Below are 12,285 nucleotides of genomic sequence, written 5' to 3' on the forward strand. Positions count from 1 at the left end.
CACTTAAATTATTTTGATATCCCAAACATCATCCTATGTCTGTATTAAATATTGATCTAATTTGCCAGGCGTGGTGGTGGGTGCCTGTAATTCCAGCTACTTGGGAGGCTGAGACAGGAGAATCGCTTGAACCGGGGCGGTGGAGGTTGCTGTGAGCCAAGATGGCACCACTGCATTCTAGCCTGGGTGACAGAGTGAGACCCTGTGTCAAAAAAAAAAAAAAAAATTGCTCTCAGGCCAGGTGCAGTGGGCCACACATGTGATTCCCCAGCACTTTGGGATGCTGAGGCAGATGGATCACTTCAACCCAGAAGTTTGAGACCAGCCTGGTCAACATGGCAAAACCTCATCTTTTTTGTTTTGAGATGGAGTCTCGTTCTGTCGCCCAGGCTGGAGTGCGGTGGTACGATCTCGGCTCACTGCAACCTCTGCCTCCTGGGTTCAAGCGATTCTCCTGCTTCAGCCTCCCGAGTGTTTGGATGAAGGGAGGCAAGATGGCACAGTTCCGGGTTCTTCACCATCAACTTTCCGGTGCCCGGGAAAGACACAGGTCGACTGCGCAGGCGCAACCCGACCTCCGAGGGAGAAAAACCAGAACCCGCCTAGCCATGCCTACCGCCCGCCCCGCCTATGTACCGCCCACTGCCCTCCCACTCCCAGGCCCAGGATATAAAAGCCGCTCCCCGAGGGCGCGCGGCGTGAACTTCCTCAGCCCCCAATCCTCTCGGGACTGCATTAGGAACCTCGCTGGAGGCCGGGCGCGGTGGCTCAAGCCTGTAATCCCAGCACTTTGGGAGGCCGAGACGGGCGGATCACGAGGTCAGGAGATCGAGACCATCCTGGCTAACACGGTGAAACCCCGTCTCTACTAAAATATACAAAAAATTAGCCGGGCGAGATGGCGGGCGCCTGTAGTCCCAGCTACTCGGGAGGCTGAGGCGAGAGAATGGCGTAAACCCGGGAGGCGGAGCTTGCAGTGAGCTGAGATCCGGCCACTGCACTCCAGCCTGGGCGACAGAGCGAGACTCCGTCTCAAAAAAAAAAAAAAAAAAAAAAAGGAACCTCGCTGGAGAGCTCCACTGGGTGACTCCCCTGGCCTCCCCTGCTGGAGACCGACAGACCTCACCCCTCCCCCACAAAGCTGGCTGACCAAAAAATAAATTTGCAGTTTTGCTCCTAGCCCTGCCTACTCGCTGGTCCTTTAATACTCGCCCTGGTGTGCCTAGAAAGCAAATCAGTTTCCTGGAAAGCAAATCACTGCGTACTTGGGACAACAGGCACCCGTAACCACGCCCAGCTAATTTTTGTATTTTCAGTAGAGATGGGGTTTCGCCATGTTGGCCAGGCTATTCTTGAACGCCTGACCTCGTGATCTGCCAGCCTCAGCCTACCAGTGTTGGACTTACAGGCGTGAGCCACTGCGCCCAGTCTCTCTTATAAAGTACAAAAATTAGCTGGGTGTGGTGGTTGTGTGCCTGTAGTCTCAGCTGCTTGGGAGGCTGAGGTGGAAGGATCGCTTAAACCCAGGAAGTTGAGGCTGCAAGTGAGCCGAGATCATGCCACTACACTCCAGACTGGGCGACAAAGTGAGACCTTGTTTTTTTTTTTTTTAAATTAATTTTTACAAACAGGAGAGAACTGTAATTCACTGAGTAGTCATATCCAAAGTGCAGCCATCCTGAGATGGCTTCAGACTTAGAGGGAGGTGTAGATGGTGTCCAGGCCAGACACCCTTCAGTTTCCAGACAGTTCCTAGAGCAAGAGAAGCCACCATTACCTACACCCAGACTAGACCCAGGGTTCTGCCCTGTGTTTTTCAGAGGCCGGTAGTGCCCTGACTGCTGCTTCCTGATGATAATCCTTCAAGCAGAGGCCTCTATTACATGTGCCCCCAGCTCACCTGCATCGGGAGAGAGTGGTCTCCTGACCGTGATGGTGGGAGCCCCTAGTGGAACTGAGCAGACACCCCCTTCCCTTCATTTTCACAGGACCTGGAAAGGACAAGCACACTTGCTCTACTGGAGATGATTTGTAGGTTCTATTTTATTCATTTCTGCACGAAATACTCAAAATTTGTATAATAAGCCTTGTGATATCATGATAAATATATATTTGGTCTTCATCCTCAGTGACTAGCAGAGAGCTCCCCAAACCTTGGAGAATTCCTGAGGGATAAGGGTGCCAAAAGCATCTTTTAATATTTGGTCTTTTGACACTTGTTCCTGACACAGAGCTACTAAACCCACTGGAATTTCCTTAGTGATGCATGCCTTTGTTCTAATAAAGGCAACTCTTGGATTCTCGATGGGTTCAACTTGGGGGCTGGTCACTGGAAAGACCAAAGCATGATTAGCAACTTGGAAGCCAAGGCAGGCGGATCACGGTCAGGAGATAGAGACCACCTTGGCCAACATGGTGAAACCCTGTCTCTACTACACTACAAAAAGTTAGCTGGGCATGGTGGGGAGTACCTGTAATCCCAGCTACTCGGGAGGCTGAGGCAGGAGAATGGCGTGAACCTGGGAAGCGGAGCTTGCAGTGAGCTGAGATCCAGCCACTGCACTCCAGCCTGGGCGACAGAGAGAGACTGTCTCAGAAAAAAAAAAAGAAGAAAAAGGCCAGGCGCGATGGCTCACGCCTGTAATCCCAGCACTTTGGGAGGCCGAGATGGGCGGATCATGAGGTCAGGAGATTGAGACCATCCTGGCTAACATGGTAAAACCCAATCTTTACTGAAAAATACAAAAAATTAGCCGGGTGTGGTGGTGGGTGCCTGTAGTCCCAGCTATGTGGGAGGCTGAGGCAGGAGAATGGCGTGAACCCAGGAGGCAGAGCTTGCAGTGAGCCGAGATCTCGCCACTGCACTCCAGCCCGGGCGACAGTGCGAGACTCTTATCTCAAAAAAAAAAAAAAAAAATTGGAACTTCCACTTCAAGGAGAATTGCTTGAAGCCAGGAGGTGGAGGTTGCAGTGAGCGAAGATCGTGCCACTGTACTCCAGCCTGGGCCACAGAGGTAGACTGTCTTAAAAAAAAAAAAGAAAGAAAGAAATCCACTTTGGGAGCCAAGGCAGGCGGATCCCCTGAGGTCAGGAGTTTGAGAACAGCCTGGCCAACACAATGAAATCCCATCTCTACTAAAAATACAAAAATTAACTGGGCGCAGTGGCAGGTGCCTGTAATCCCAGCTACTCGGGAGGCTGAGGCAGGAGAATCGCTTGAACCTGGGAGGTGGAGGTTGCAGTGAGCCAATATCATGCCACTGCACTCCAGCCTGGGTGACAGAGCAAGAATCCGTCTCAAAAAAAAAAAAAAAATCAGTAAGTCAAAAAACTGAACTCCTAGGACCCTAGAATGGGAAAGAGGGACTATGCAAAATTAGGTTTTCTGGAAAGTGAAAAATAGAGTGCTTCTTGTGAGCACTGAGCTTTACCAGGTCTTCTGGGGATTATGAAGTAGTTGAAACCCTCTCTACCGTCTAAGGACAAAGGCAAATTTTAAATGACTAAAATACATTCTTAGAGAAGTATTAATAAGTGTAGTGAGCAAGACTTGGTTCAAAAGTGAATAAAGAGGCTGGGCGTGGTGGCTCAAGCGTGTAATCCCAGCACTTTGGAAGGCTGAGGTGGGCAGATTGCCTGAGCTCAGGAGTTCACTAGCAGCCTAGGCAACATGGTGAAACGCCATCTCTACTAAAATACAAAAAATTAGCCAGGCGTGGCACGGTGCACCTGCAGTCCCAGGTACTTGGAAGGGTGAGGCAGGTGAATTGCTTGAACCCAGGAGGTGGAAGTTGCAGTGAGCCAAGATCATGCCACTGCACTCCAGCCTGGGTGACAGAGCAAGACTCCATCTCAAAAAAAAAAAAAAAAAAAAACAAAGTAAATAAAGGTAGGCTGTGTGTGGTGGCTCGTGTCTGTAATTCCCGCACTTTGGGAGGCTGAGGCAGGAGGATTCCTTGAGCCTAGGAAGTTGAGACCAGCCTGGGCAACATAGGAAGACCCTATTTCTTTAAAAAAAAAAAAAAACAAAAAACAGCTGGGTGTGGTGGTGTGCCTGTGGTCCCAGCTACTCAGGAGGTTAAGACAAGAGGGTCACTTGAGCCCAGGCTGAGGCCACAGTGAGCCATGATCACACCACTGAGCTCCAGCCGGGGGGGATACGACGAGACCCAATCTCAAAAATAAACACATAAAGGTAGAGCGCAGATGACAAGGACAGAACCCTGTTACATGTTGCCCTCACTCTTATCATCAGAAGTCTCTTACCCGGCACCAGCTCACATTTCAGAAGGCCCCTTACTTCCTCATTCCTCACTCACTGAAACTATCAGTCTGTAATGAGGCTCAGGACAGATTGAACCTATCTTGTAGGAGATCCTCAAGGAAGATCCATAATTGACTGATATACTCCAAATGGCAAGGAATGTGGTTCTGGACAGGAAAACAAACAGGCCAAGTCACACAGAAACATATCAAAATGATAGCACTTTATTTCTTTCTTTTTTGAGATGGAGTCTTGTTCTGTTGCCCAGGCTGGAGTGCAGTGGCGTGATCTCGGCTCACTGCAACCTCCGCCTCCCGCGTTCAAGTGATTCTCCTGCCTCAGCCTCCCGAATAGCTGGGATTACAGGTACACACCACCACGCCCAGCTCATTTTTGTATTTTTAGTAGAGATGGAGTTTTACCATGTAGGCCAGGCTGGTTTCAAACTCCTGATCTCAAATGATCTGCCTGCCTTGGCCTCCCAAGTACTGGGATTACAGGCGTGAGCCACCACGCCCAGCCGACAGCACTTTATTTTGATGAATTCTTTGGTGTCGGATAAGGTGTGTACTTTGTCTAAATCTTTCCCCACATTCGAGACATTTGTAAGGCTTTTCTCCAGTGTGAATTCTCTGGTGTTTAATGAGGGTTGCACTCTGATTGAAGCGTTTCCCACAGACAGAACATCCATAGGGCTTCTCCCCAGTGTGGATTCTCTGGTGTTTAATGAGGGTTGCACTCTGATTGAAGCGTTTCCCACAGACAGAACATCCATAGGGCTTCTCCCCAGTGTGGATTCTCTGGTGTTTAAAGAGGTCGGAGCGCTGTTTGAAGCTTTTCTCGCATTCTTCACACTTATAGGGTCTCTCCCCTTTATGTAGTCTCTGATGTCTAAAAAGGTTGGAAATATGACAGGTTTCCCCACATTCCTCACATTTAAAATGTTTGTCTCTACTGTGGGTACTCTGATGACGATTTAGGTGTGAATTCTGCCTGAAGCGCTCCCCACATTTCAGACAGGTGTATGGCTTCTCACCAGTGTGTGTCCTCTGGTGCTTGGTCAGGGCAGCGCTCTGGCTGAAGCTTTTCCCACATTCTTGGCAGCCATAGGGTTTCTCACCTGTGTGGATTCTCTGGTGTCTAAAGAGGTCAGAGCGTTGTTTGAAACTCTTCCCACAGTTACCACATTTATAAGGTCTTTCTTCACGGAGCTGCCTCTGGGTCTCAAAGAGGTTGGAATGATGGAAACTGTCTCCACTGTCAGACTTGTGAGGTTTCAGCATGTGCCACGTCACCATGTGGAAACTCTGCTTGCACTTGTTCCCGTGTTCCTCACCATCTGTGGGCCTCTCTGCTTTTGGGATGTGCTGACACAGAACAAGGTTGGAGCGTCTGGCACTGTTGTGCAGGTCATTATTTTTAGACTCTTCTCCTTCTATGGAACCATTCTTGTTGACATCTGAGATGCTGTTGTGTCCTTGTGCTTCAGGAGAATTTTCAAGTTTCAGGGGGAAGGGGTTTCTGGACTGCTTTTCCACGCTGTCCTCATGGGTACTGCCACACTTAGACAACAGGGGGCGCTTCCCCTGGAACACTTCTTGTAGTCGCCCCTGTGGCTCTGCTTCTAAAATTTCTTGCATTGGAATCAACTCTTTGTTCTCAGCTCTGCTTTCCAAACCTGAAACATGAAAATACAAATTCCTGCCATTGCATTTCTGTGCAACACTTAAATAAGCAAGTGCTGGCAGAATGTTAAATCCTCAAATCCCTTTTACTTTTTATTTTAATTAATTAATTTATTTTTTGAGACAGAGTCTTGCTTTGCCACCAGGCTGGAGCACCGTGGCCTGATCTCAGTTCATTGCAACCTCTGCCTCCTGAGTTCAAGTGATTCTCCTGCCTCAGCCTCCAGAGTAGCTGGGGTTACAGGCGCACACCAGCACATCCAGCTAATTTTTATATTTTTAGTAGAGATAGGGTTTCAGCATGTTGGCCAGGATGGTCTCTATCTCTTGACCTCATGATCTCCTTGCCTCGGCCTCCCTATTTATTTATTTTGAGACACAGTCTCACTCTGTCGCTATTTATTTTCAGACAGAGTCTCACTCTGTTGCCCAGGCTGGAGTACAGTGGCGCGATCTCAGCTCACTGCAACCTCTGCCGCCCGGGTTCAAGTGATTCTCCTGCCTCAGCCTCCCAAGTAGTGGGGATTACAGGTGCCAATTTTGCTAGTTTTAGTAGAGACAGGGTTTCACCATCTTTGCCAGGCTGGTCTTGAACTCCTGACCTCGTGATCCACCTGCCTTGCCCTCCCAAAGTTCTGGGATTACAGGCGTGAGAAACAGCACACAGTTTATATTTTATTTTATCTTATTGTATTTTTGAGATGGAGTCTCACTCTGTTGCCCAGGCTGGAGTGCAGTGGCGTGATCTCTGCTCACTGCAACCTCTGCCTCCCAGGTTCAAGTGATTCTCCTGCCTTGGCCTCCCGAGTAGCTGGGATTACAGGCGCCTGCCACCGTGCCCGGCTAATTTTGTTGTAGTTTTAGTGGAGACAGGGTTTCACCATCTTGGTCAGGATGGTCTCAAACTCCTCTGACCTTGTGATCCACCCACCTTGGACTTGCAAGGTGTTGCAATTACAGGAGTGAGTCACCGCACCCAGCTATTTTATTTTTTTTGAGATGGAGTTTTGCTCATTGCAAAGGCTGGAGTGCAGTGGCATGATCTCTGCTCACTGCAACCTTCACCTCCCAGGTTCAAGCAATTCCCCTGCCTCAGCCTCGAGAGTAGCTGGGATTACAGGCACGTGCCACCACACCCGGCTAACTTTTGTATTTTTAGTAGAGATGGGGTTTTACCATCTTGGTCAGGCTGGTCTCAAACTCCTGACCTCAGGTGATCCACCTGGCCTTGGCTTCCCAAAGTGTTGGGATTACTGGCGTGAGCAACTGAGCCCAGCCTATTTTTTATTTTTTTGAGACAGAGTCTCACTCTGTCACCCAGGTTGGAGTGCAGTGGCATGATCTCGACTCACTGCAACCTCCACCTCCAAGGTTTAAGCGATTCTCCTGCCTCAGCTTTCTGAGTAGCTGGAATTACAGGTGCCCATTAACTGGTGTAGCTAAGTTTTGTATTTTTAGTAAAGACGGGGTTTTACCATGTTGGCCAGGCTGGTCTCAAACTCCTGACCTCAAGTGATTCGCCTGCCTCGGCCTCCCAAAGTGCTAGGGTTACATGTGTGAGCCACCTCGGCCTCCCAAAGTTGTGAGATTACAGGTATGAGTCACCACACCTGGCACAAGGGAGCAATTTGAGCAAAGCTCTGAAGCTTTGCTTCCTACAGAGCTAGAGTAGAATATTTCAGGCAGAGTGGTCACATAGCACAAAGACCAGGAGGCAGAGGGGCTTGGCATATTTTGGAGCAGCAAGGCAGTGTGGCCAGAGTGGGTGAGGGGCAGCAGAAGGGATGGGTGGGTAAGCAGGGTGCCAGGGCCCCTGCACATCAGGCATCACAGGCCCGACTAATTTTTTGCATTTCTAGTAGAGATGGCGTTTTACTATGTTGGCCAAGTGGGTTTTGAACTCCTGACCTTGTGATCCGCCTGTTTCGGCTTCCCAAAGTGCTGAGATTACAGGCGTGAGCCATCACACCTGGCCAAAATGTATTACTATTTTTTTAATTAAAAAAATTTTTAAAAAAGAGATGGGGTCTCGCTGTGTTGCCCAGGCTGGTCTTGAGCTCCTGGCCTCAAACAGTCCTCCCATCTGGGCCCCCAAAGTGCTAGGATTACAGGTGAGAGTCACCGTGCCCAGCCAACAGCAAATGTTGATGAGAATGTGGAGAAAGAAAAATTCTCAATATTGCTGGTGGCGTATACATTAGTTATGAGCTCTTTGGAGAGTAAGATGAACATACAGTTGTCTCCTCTTCTCTGTAGGGACACATTCCAAGACCCCCAGTGATGCCTGAAATTGCGTATAGTACCTCATGTTTTTTCTTATACATACATCCCTTTAATCAAGTTTAATTCATAAATTAGGTACATTAAGAGATTAACAGTAACTATCAATTATAACAATATACTAGGTTTGGTGGCTCACACCTGTAATCCCAGCACTTTGGGAAGCTGAGGCAGGAGGATCACCTGAGGTCAGGAGTTCAAGACCAGCCTGGCCAACATGGTGAAACCCTGTCTCTACTAAAAATACAAAATTAGCTGAGCATGGTGGGGCATGTCTGTAATTCCAGCTACTCAGGAGACAGAGGCAGGAGAATTGCTTGGCTTGGGAGGCAGAGGTTGCAATGAGCTGAGACCACACCACTGCACTCACTCCCCCCAGGCAACAAGACAAAAACTCCATCTCAGGAAAACCCCCAAAACCAAAGACAAAAAAATGAAAAACAAATGCTATACTGTAATAATAGTCATGTGAATGTGGTCTCTGTCTTAAAATATCTGGTTGTACTGCGTACTATGGGTAAGAGAAACCACAGAAACCAAAACCAGGAAGGGGGGACTACTGCCTATCTATCTCTAGGCATATTCTCTTCAAAAACTCCAACATAGGAACAAATACATAAAAATATGCAAGAATATACAAGAATGTTCGGTGCAATGCTGTAATGTGTAATAGTTAAAACTTAAGACACCTAGATGTCCATTAACAGAAATGGATAGAATTCTGGAGTATCTGGACAGTGAAACAGGTAGAGCTCCATGCATCAATATGAGTAAATCTAAAAAATGTAATGTTGAGTTAAAAAAAAGCCACACAGTAATGATATACAGCGTGGAGCTACGTGTCTATGTAGAGACAATATAAGACATGCATGGAAGTCATAAACACAACAGTCAGCTTACTGGCTACCTCTGGAGAAGGATAGAGGGGAAGGGTTTCCAGGAGGCTATGTGGGGGCCTCACCTCCAGCTGTAACATACTTCTCTGGCAATATGGCCAAGTATTAAGATCGGATAAACTTGGGTGGTGGACACAGGGGATGGTCATTATCTATTTTTTTTTAAATAGTTTTCTGTATGTATAAAACATTAAAAACGTACCAAAGTAAAAAGCTGAACCTAGCACCTAGCAGTACATAGGCTCCTGCCTGGGTTACAGAAGACACCTGAAGGCTCTCAGCCCAAGTCTGGGAATGGCATAATGGCTCAGAGATGGTAATGGACCAGCCCTTCACAAATCACACACCACAATAAACCAGCAGCGCAACAGCACTCACTAGGCGGAACTGTGCTCCCCGAATCCTTCTGTGCACTCTCTCTGCGGAAGTCCCTCCGTGCTGGGTCCAGGCGCTCCCACTCCTCCCAGGTTAGAGACACAGCCATGTCCTCGAAAGTCGCCATCCCCTGGGAACAACACAAGAGCCCAATTCAGTACCTGCTGTCCCTATACAGCACTACCACTCTTCTTGAGTCTTGTACTGACCAGGGAGTTTGGAGAGATCAGAGATAGAGGCTGACATTCTCTTGTAATCCTGGAAAGCCTTTCTGTGGACTATTTACACTAATTTTGGGGGTAGGTAAGAGCCAAATATTTCTTTATCTTGTATCACTGTGATGTATGGGAATTAAAAGTACACAGGACCCGGCGCAGTGGCTCATAACTGTAATCCCAGCACTTTGGGAGGCCAAGGCGGGCGGATCACCTGAGGTCAGGAGATCGAGACCAGCCTGGCCAACACGGTGAAACCCCATCTCTACTAAAAATACAAAAATTAGCCGGACGTGGTAGTGGGCGCCTGTAATCCCAGCTACTCGGGAGGCTGACGCAGGAGAATCGCTTGAACCCGGGAGTCAGAGGCTGCAGTGAGCCGAGATCGCGCCACTGCACTCCAGCCTGGGCGACAAGACTGAAACTCCACCTCAAACAACAACAACAACAGAAAAGAAAAAAAAAAAAGAAAAAAAAGAAGAAGAAAGAAAACCAGTAATCCGTGTTGGCTTTATGCTGAGGTCTATAAAGTCATCTCCTGGATGGATATGTCACTGTGGCCTGCGGAAAGGAAGTCCATACACACCCCAGCGTTCACACGAAATGTAATAATGAAATAACTTCCGAAACGCAGAGCACCCCATACACGCCTATTTTCCACACTCCCACCTCCAGAATGGGTCTTTCGCTTCTCACCTGAGGTGAGGTTCCATCGAGCACTCGCTGCAGAGCCCGCACCACGGCCACTGCCTCCTCCCCGCTCTCCGGGCAGTGCTCTCGCACCCAGGCTTGGAGCTCCTCGGGCAGGATGGTGAGGAACTGCTCCAGCACCAGCAGCTCCAGGATCTGCTCCTTGGAGAGCAGCTCAGGCCTCAGCCACCGACGACAGAGTTCTCGGAGCCGGCTCAGCGCCTCTTCCGGTCCAGCCACCTCCTGATAACGCAGTTGCCTAAAGTGCAGTCGAGAAGTTTCGGGGTCTGGCCAAGCCCCGGGATAGCCGGGCTCCCAACTTCCGGGTGAGTCTTCTTCCACTTTCACGGGCAAAAGTCCGTCGCGTTGGGCCGGCGCCGCGTCCTTGGACCTCGCAGCCATCACCCAGGGTCCCAACTCGGCGTCACTGCCGCGACTCTGGGCGGTCAAGCTGGAATTCATCTTTCTCCAGCATGTGCGGCCCTTCCTGGAGTCTTCCTTTCAGGTGAAGAAAGAGCAAACTCAAGGAACTCATCAGCCCTCAAACCCTCCGGTCCCAAACACCGTGCCCCACCACACCAGGCCCCTTTCCCACACTTCTTCCTTTCCTCAGCTTTGCGCCTACAGATCCCTCAGTCCAGTCACCGAAAACATCCCGTGCCGGAAGTGCGTCACCGACGCCCTGCGGCACCCTTCCTGCATTTCCTGGGCCTCTCTAGGAGCCTGATGGGGTGAGGTGCATCTCGCTGGTTTATCGTCCGAGCCCCGCCCGACGCAGTGGGTCTTGACGATTTCCTGCAGCCCAGGGAAATACGGGCGTCCCAGCCGGTGTCCGAGCTCCGGCAAGGGCGGGAACCTTCAGGATTAAATAGACAGAGTCTCGCTCTGTCGCCCAGGCTGGACTGCAGTGGCGCGATTTCGGCTCACTGCAACTTCTGTCTCCCGGGTTCAAGCACTTCTCCAGCTTCAGCCTCTCAAGTATCTAGGACTACAGGTGCACGCGAACACGCCCAGCTTTATTAATATTTTGTAGGGACGGGGTTTCACTATATTGCCCAGGTTGGACAGTTTTTTGTTTTTTCTTTTTTGAGACTGACTCTCGCTCTGTCGCCAAGCTGTCTTAGCTTCCTCAGCAGCTTGGACTACAGGCGTGCGCCACCATGCCTGGCTAATTTTGGTTTTTTTAGTAGAGACGGGGTTTCACCCTGTTGGTCAGGCTGGTCTAGATCTCCTGACCTCGTGATCTGCCTGCCCTTGCCTCCCAAAGTGCTGGGATTACAGGCGTGAGCCACTGAACCGTTAGAAGTTTTTTTTTTTTTCTTTTGGACTAAGTACTTCCACGTACATCAGATGTTAACGACTTTGATCCTAACAAAGATGAGGAAATTGAGGCTCAAAGATGTGTCTTGGCCTGGTTCAGTGGCTTATGCCTGTAATCCCAGCATTTTGGGAGGCCGAGGGGGAGAGATCACTTGAAGTCGGGAATTGGAGACCCCCATCTATACAAAAAAATAAAAAATTAGCTGGGTGTGGTGGCGCGCATCTGTAGTCCCAGTGAGAGGGGAAGCCAGTTGGACTTCCTGGGTGGAGTGGGGACTTGGCCTTTTCTGTCTTACAAGAGGTTTGTAAAAATGCACCAATCAGCGCTCTGTAGCTAGCAAGAGGTTTGTAAAATGCACCAATCAACACTCTGTAAAATGGACCAATCAGCAGGATACTAAAAGTAGCCAATCGCAGGGAAGATGGAGAAAAGGGCATTCTGATATGACAGAACTAGGACATGGGAGGGGACAAATAAGGGATTAAAAGCTGGCCACCCCTGCCAGCAGCGGCAACCCGTCGAGGTCCCATTCCATGCTGTGGAAGGTTTGTTCTTTTGC

At 49.4% G+C, this 12,285-nt stretch overlaps 1 protein-coding gene across 5 annotated transcripts in view; it reads right to left on the reverse strand.

Moving 5' to 3' along the window:
- Window positions 1–11,128, reverse strand: part of ZNF394 (zinc finger protein 394) — a 13,903-nt gene extending 2,775 nt beyond the window's left edge. The window contains exons 1-4 of one of the 5 annotated variants that reach the window (XM_033191833.1): window positions 10,412–11,128; window positions 9,504–9,630; window positions 5,034–5,942; window positions 4,655–4,949 (exon numbers count right to left, since the gene is read on the reverse strand). In XM_033191833.1, the coding sequence (XP_033047724.1) occupies window positions 4,759–4,949; window positions 5,034–5,942; window positions 9,504–9,630; window positions 10,412–10,867 (1,683 nt within the window). In that variant the 5' untranslated portion in view covers window positions 10,868–11,128 and the 3' untranslated portion in view covers window positions 4,655–4,758. Of the gene's footprint in view, window positions 1–1,900; window positions 1,992–4,475; window positions 5,943–9,503; window positions 9,631–10,411 lie in introns of those variants that run through there. The other 4 variants (XM_033191835.1, XM_033191832.1, XM_033191836.1 and 1 more) reach the window with 4 other exon arrangements.
- Window positions 11,129–12,285: the final 1,157 nt, after the last annotated feature.

This window comes from Trachypithecus francoisi, unplaced genomic scaffold (assembly GCF_009764315.1).
Source record: "Trachypithecus francoisi isolate TF-2019V2 unplaced genomic scaffold, Tfra_2.0 Lachesis_group4, whole genome shotgun sequence".
Lineage (NCBI taxonomy): Eukaryota > Metazoa > Chordata > Mammalia > Primates > Cercopithecidae > Trachypithecus > Trachypithecus francoisi.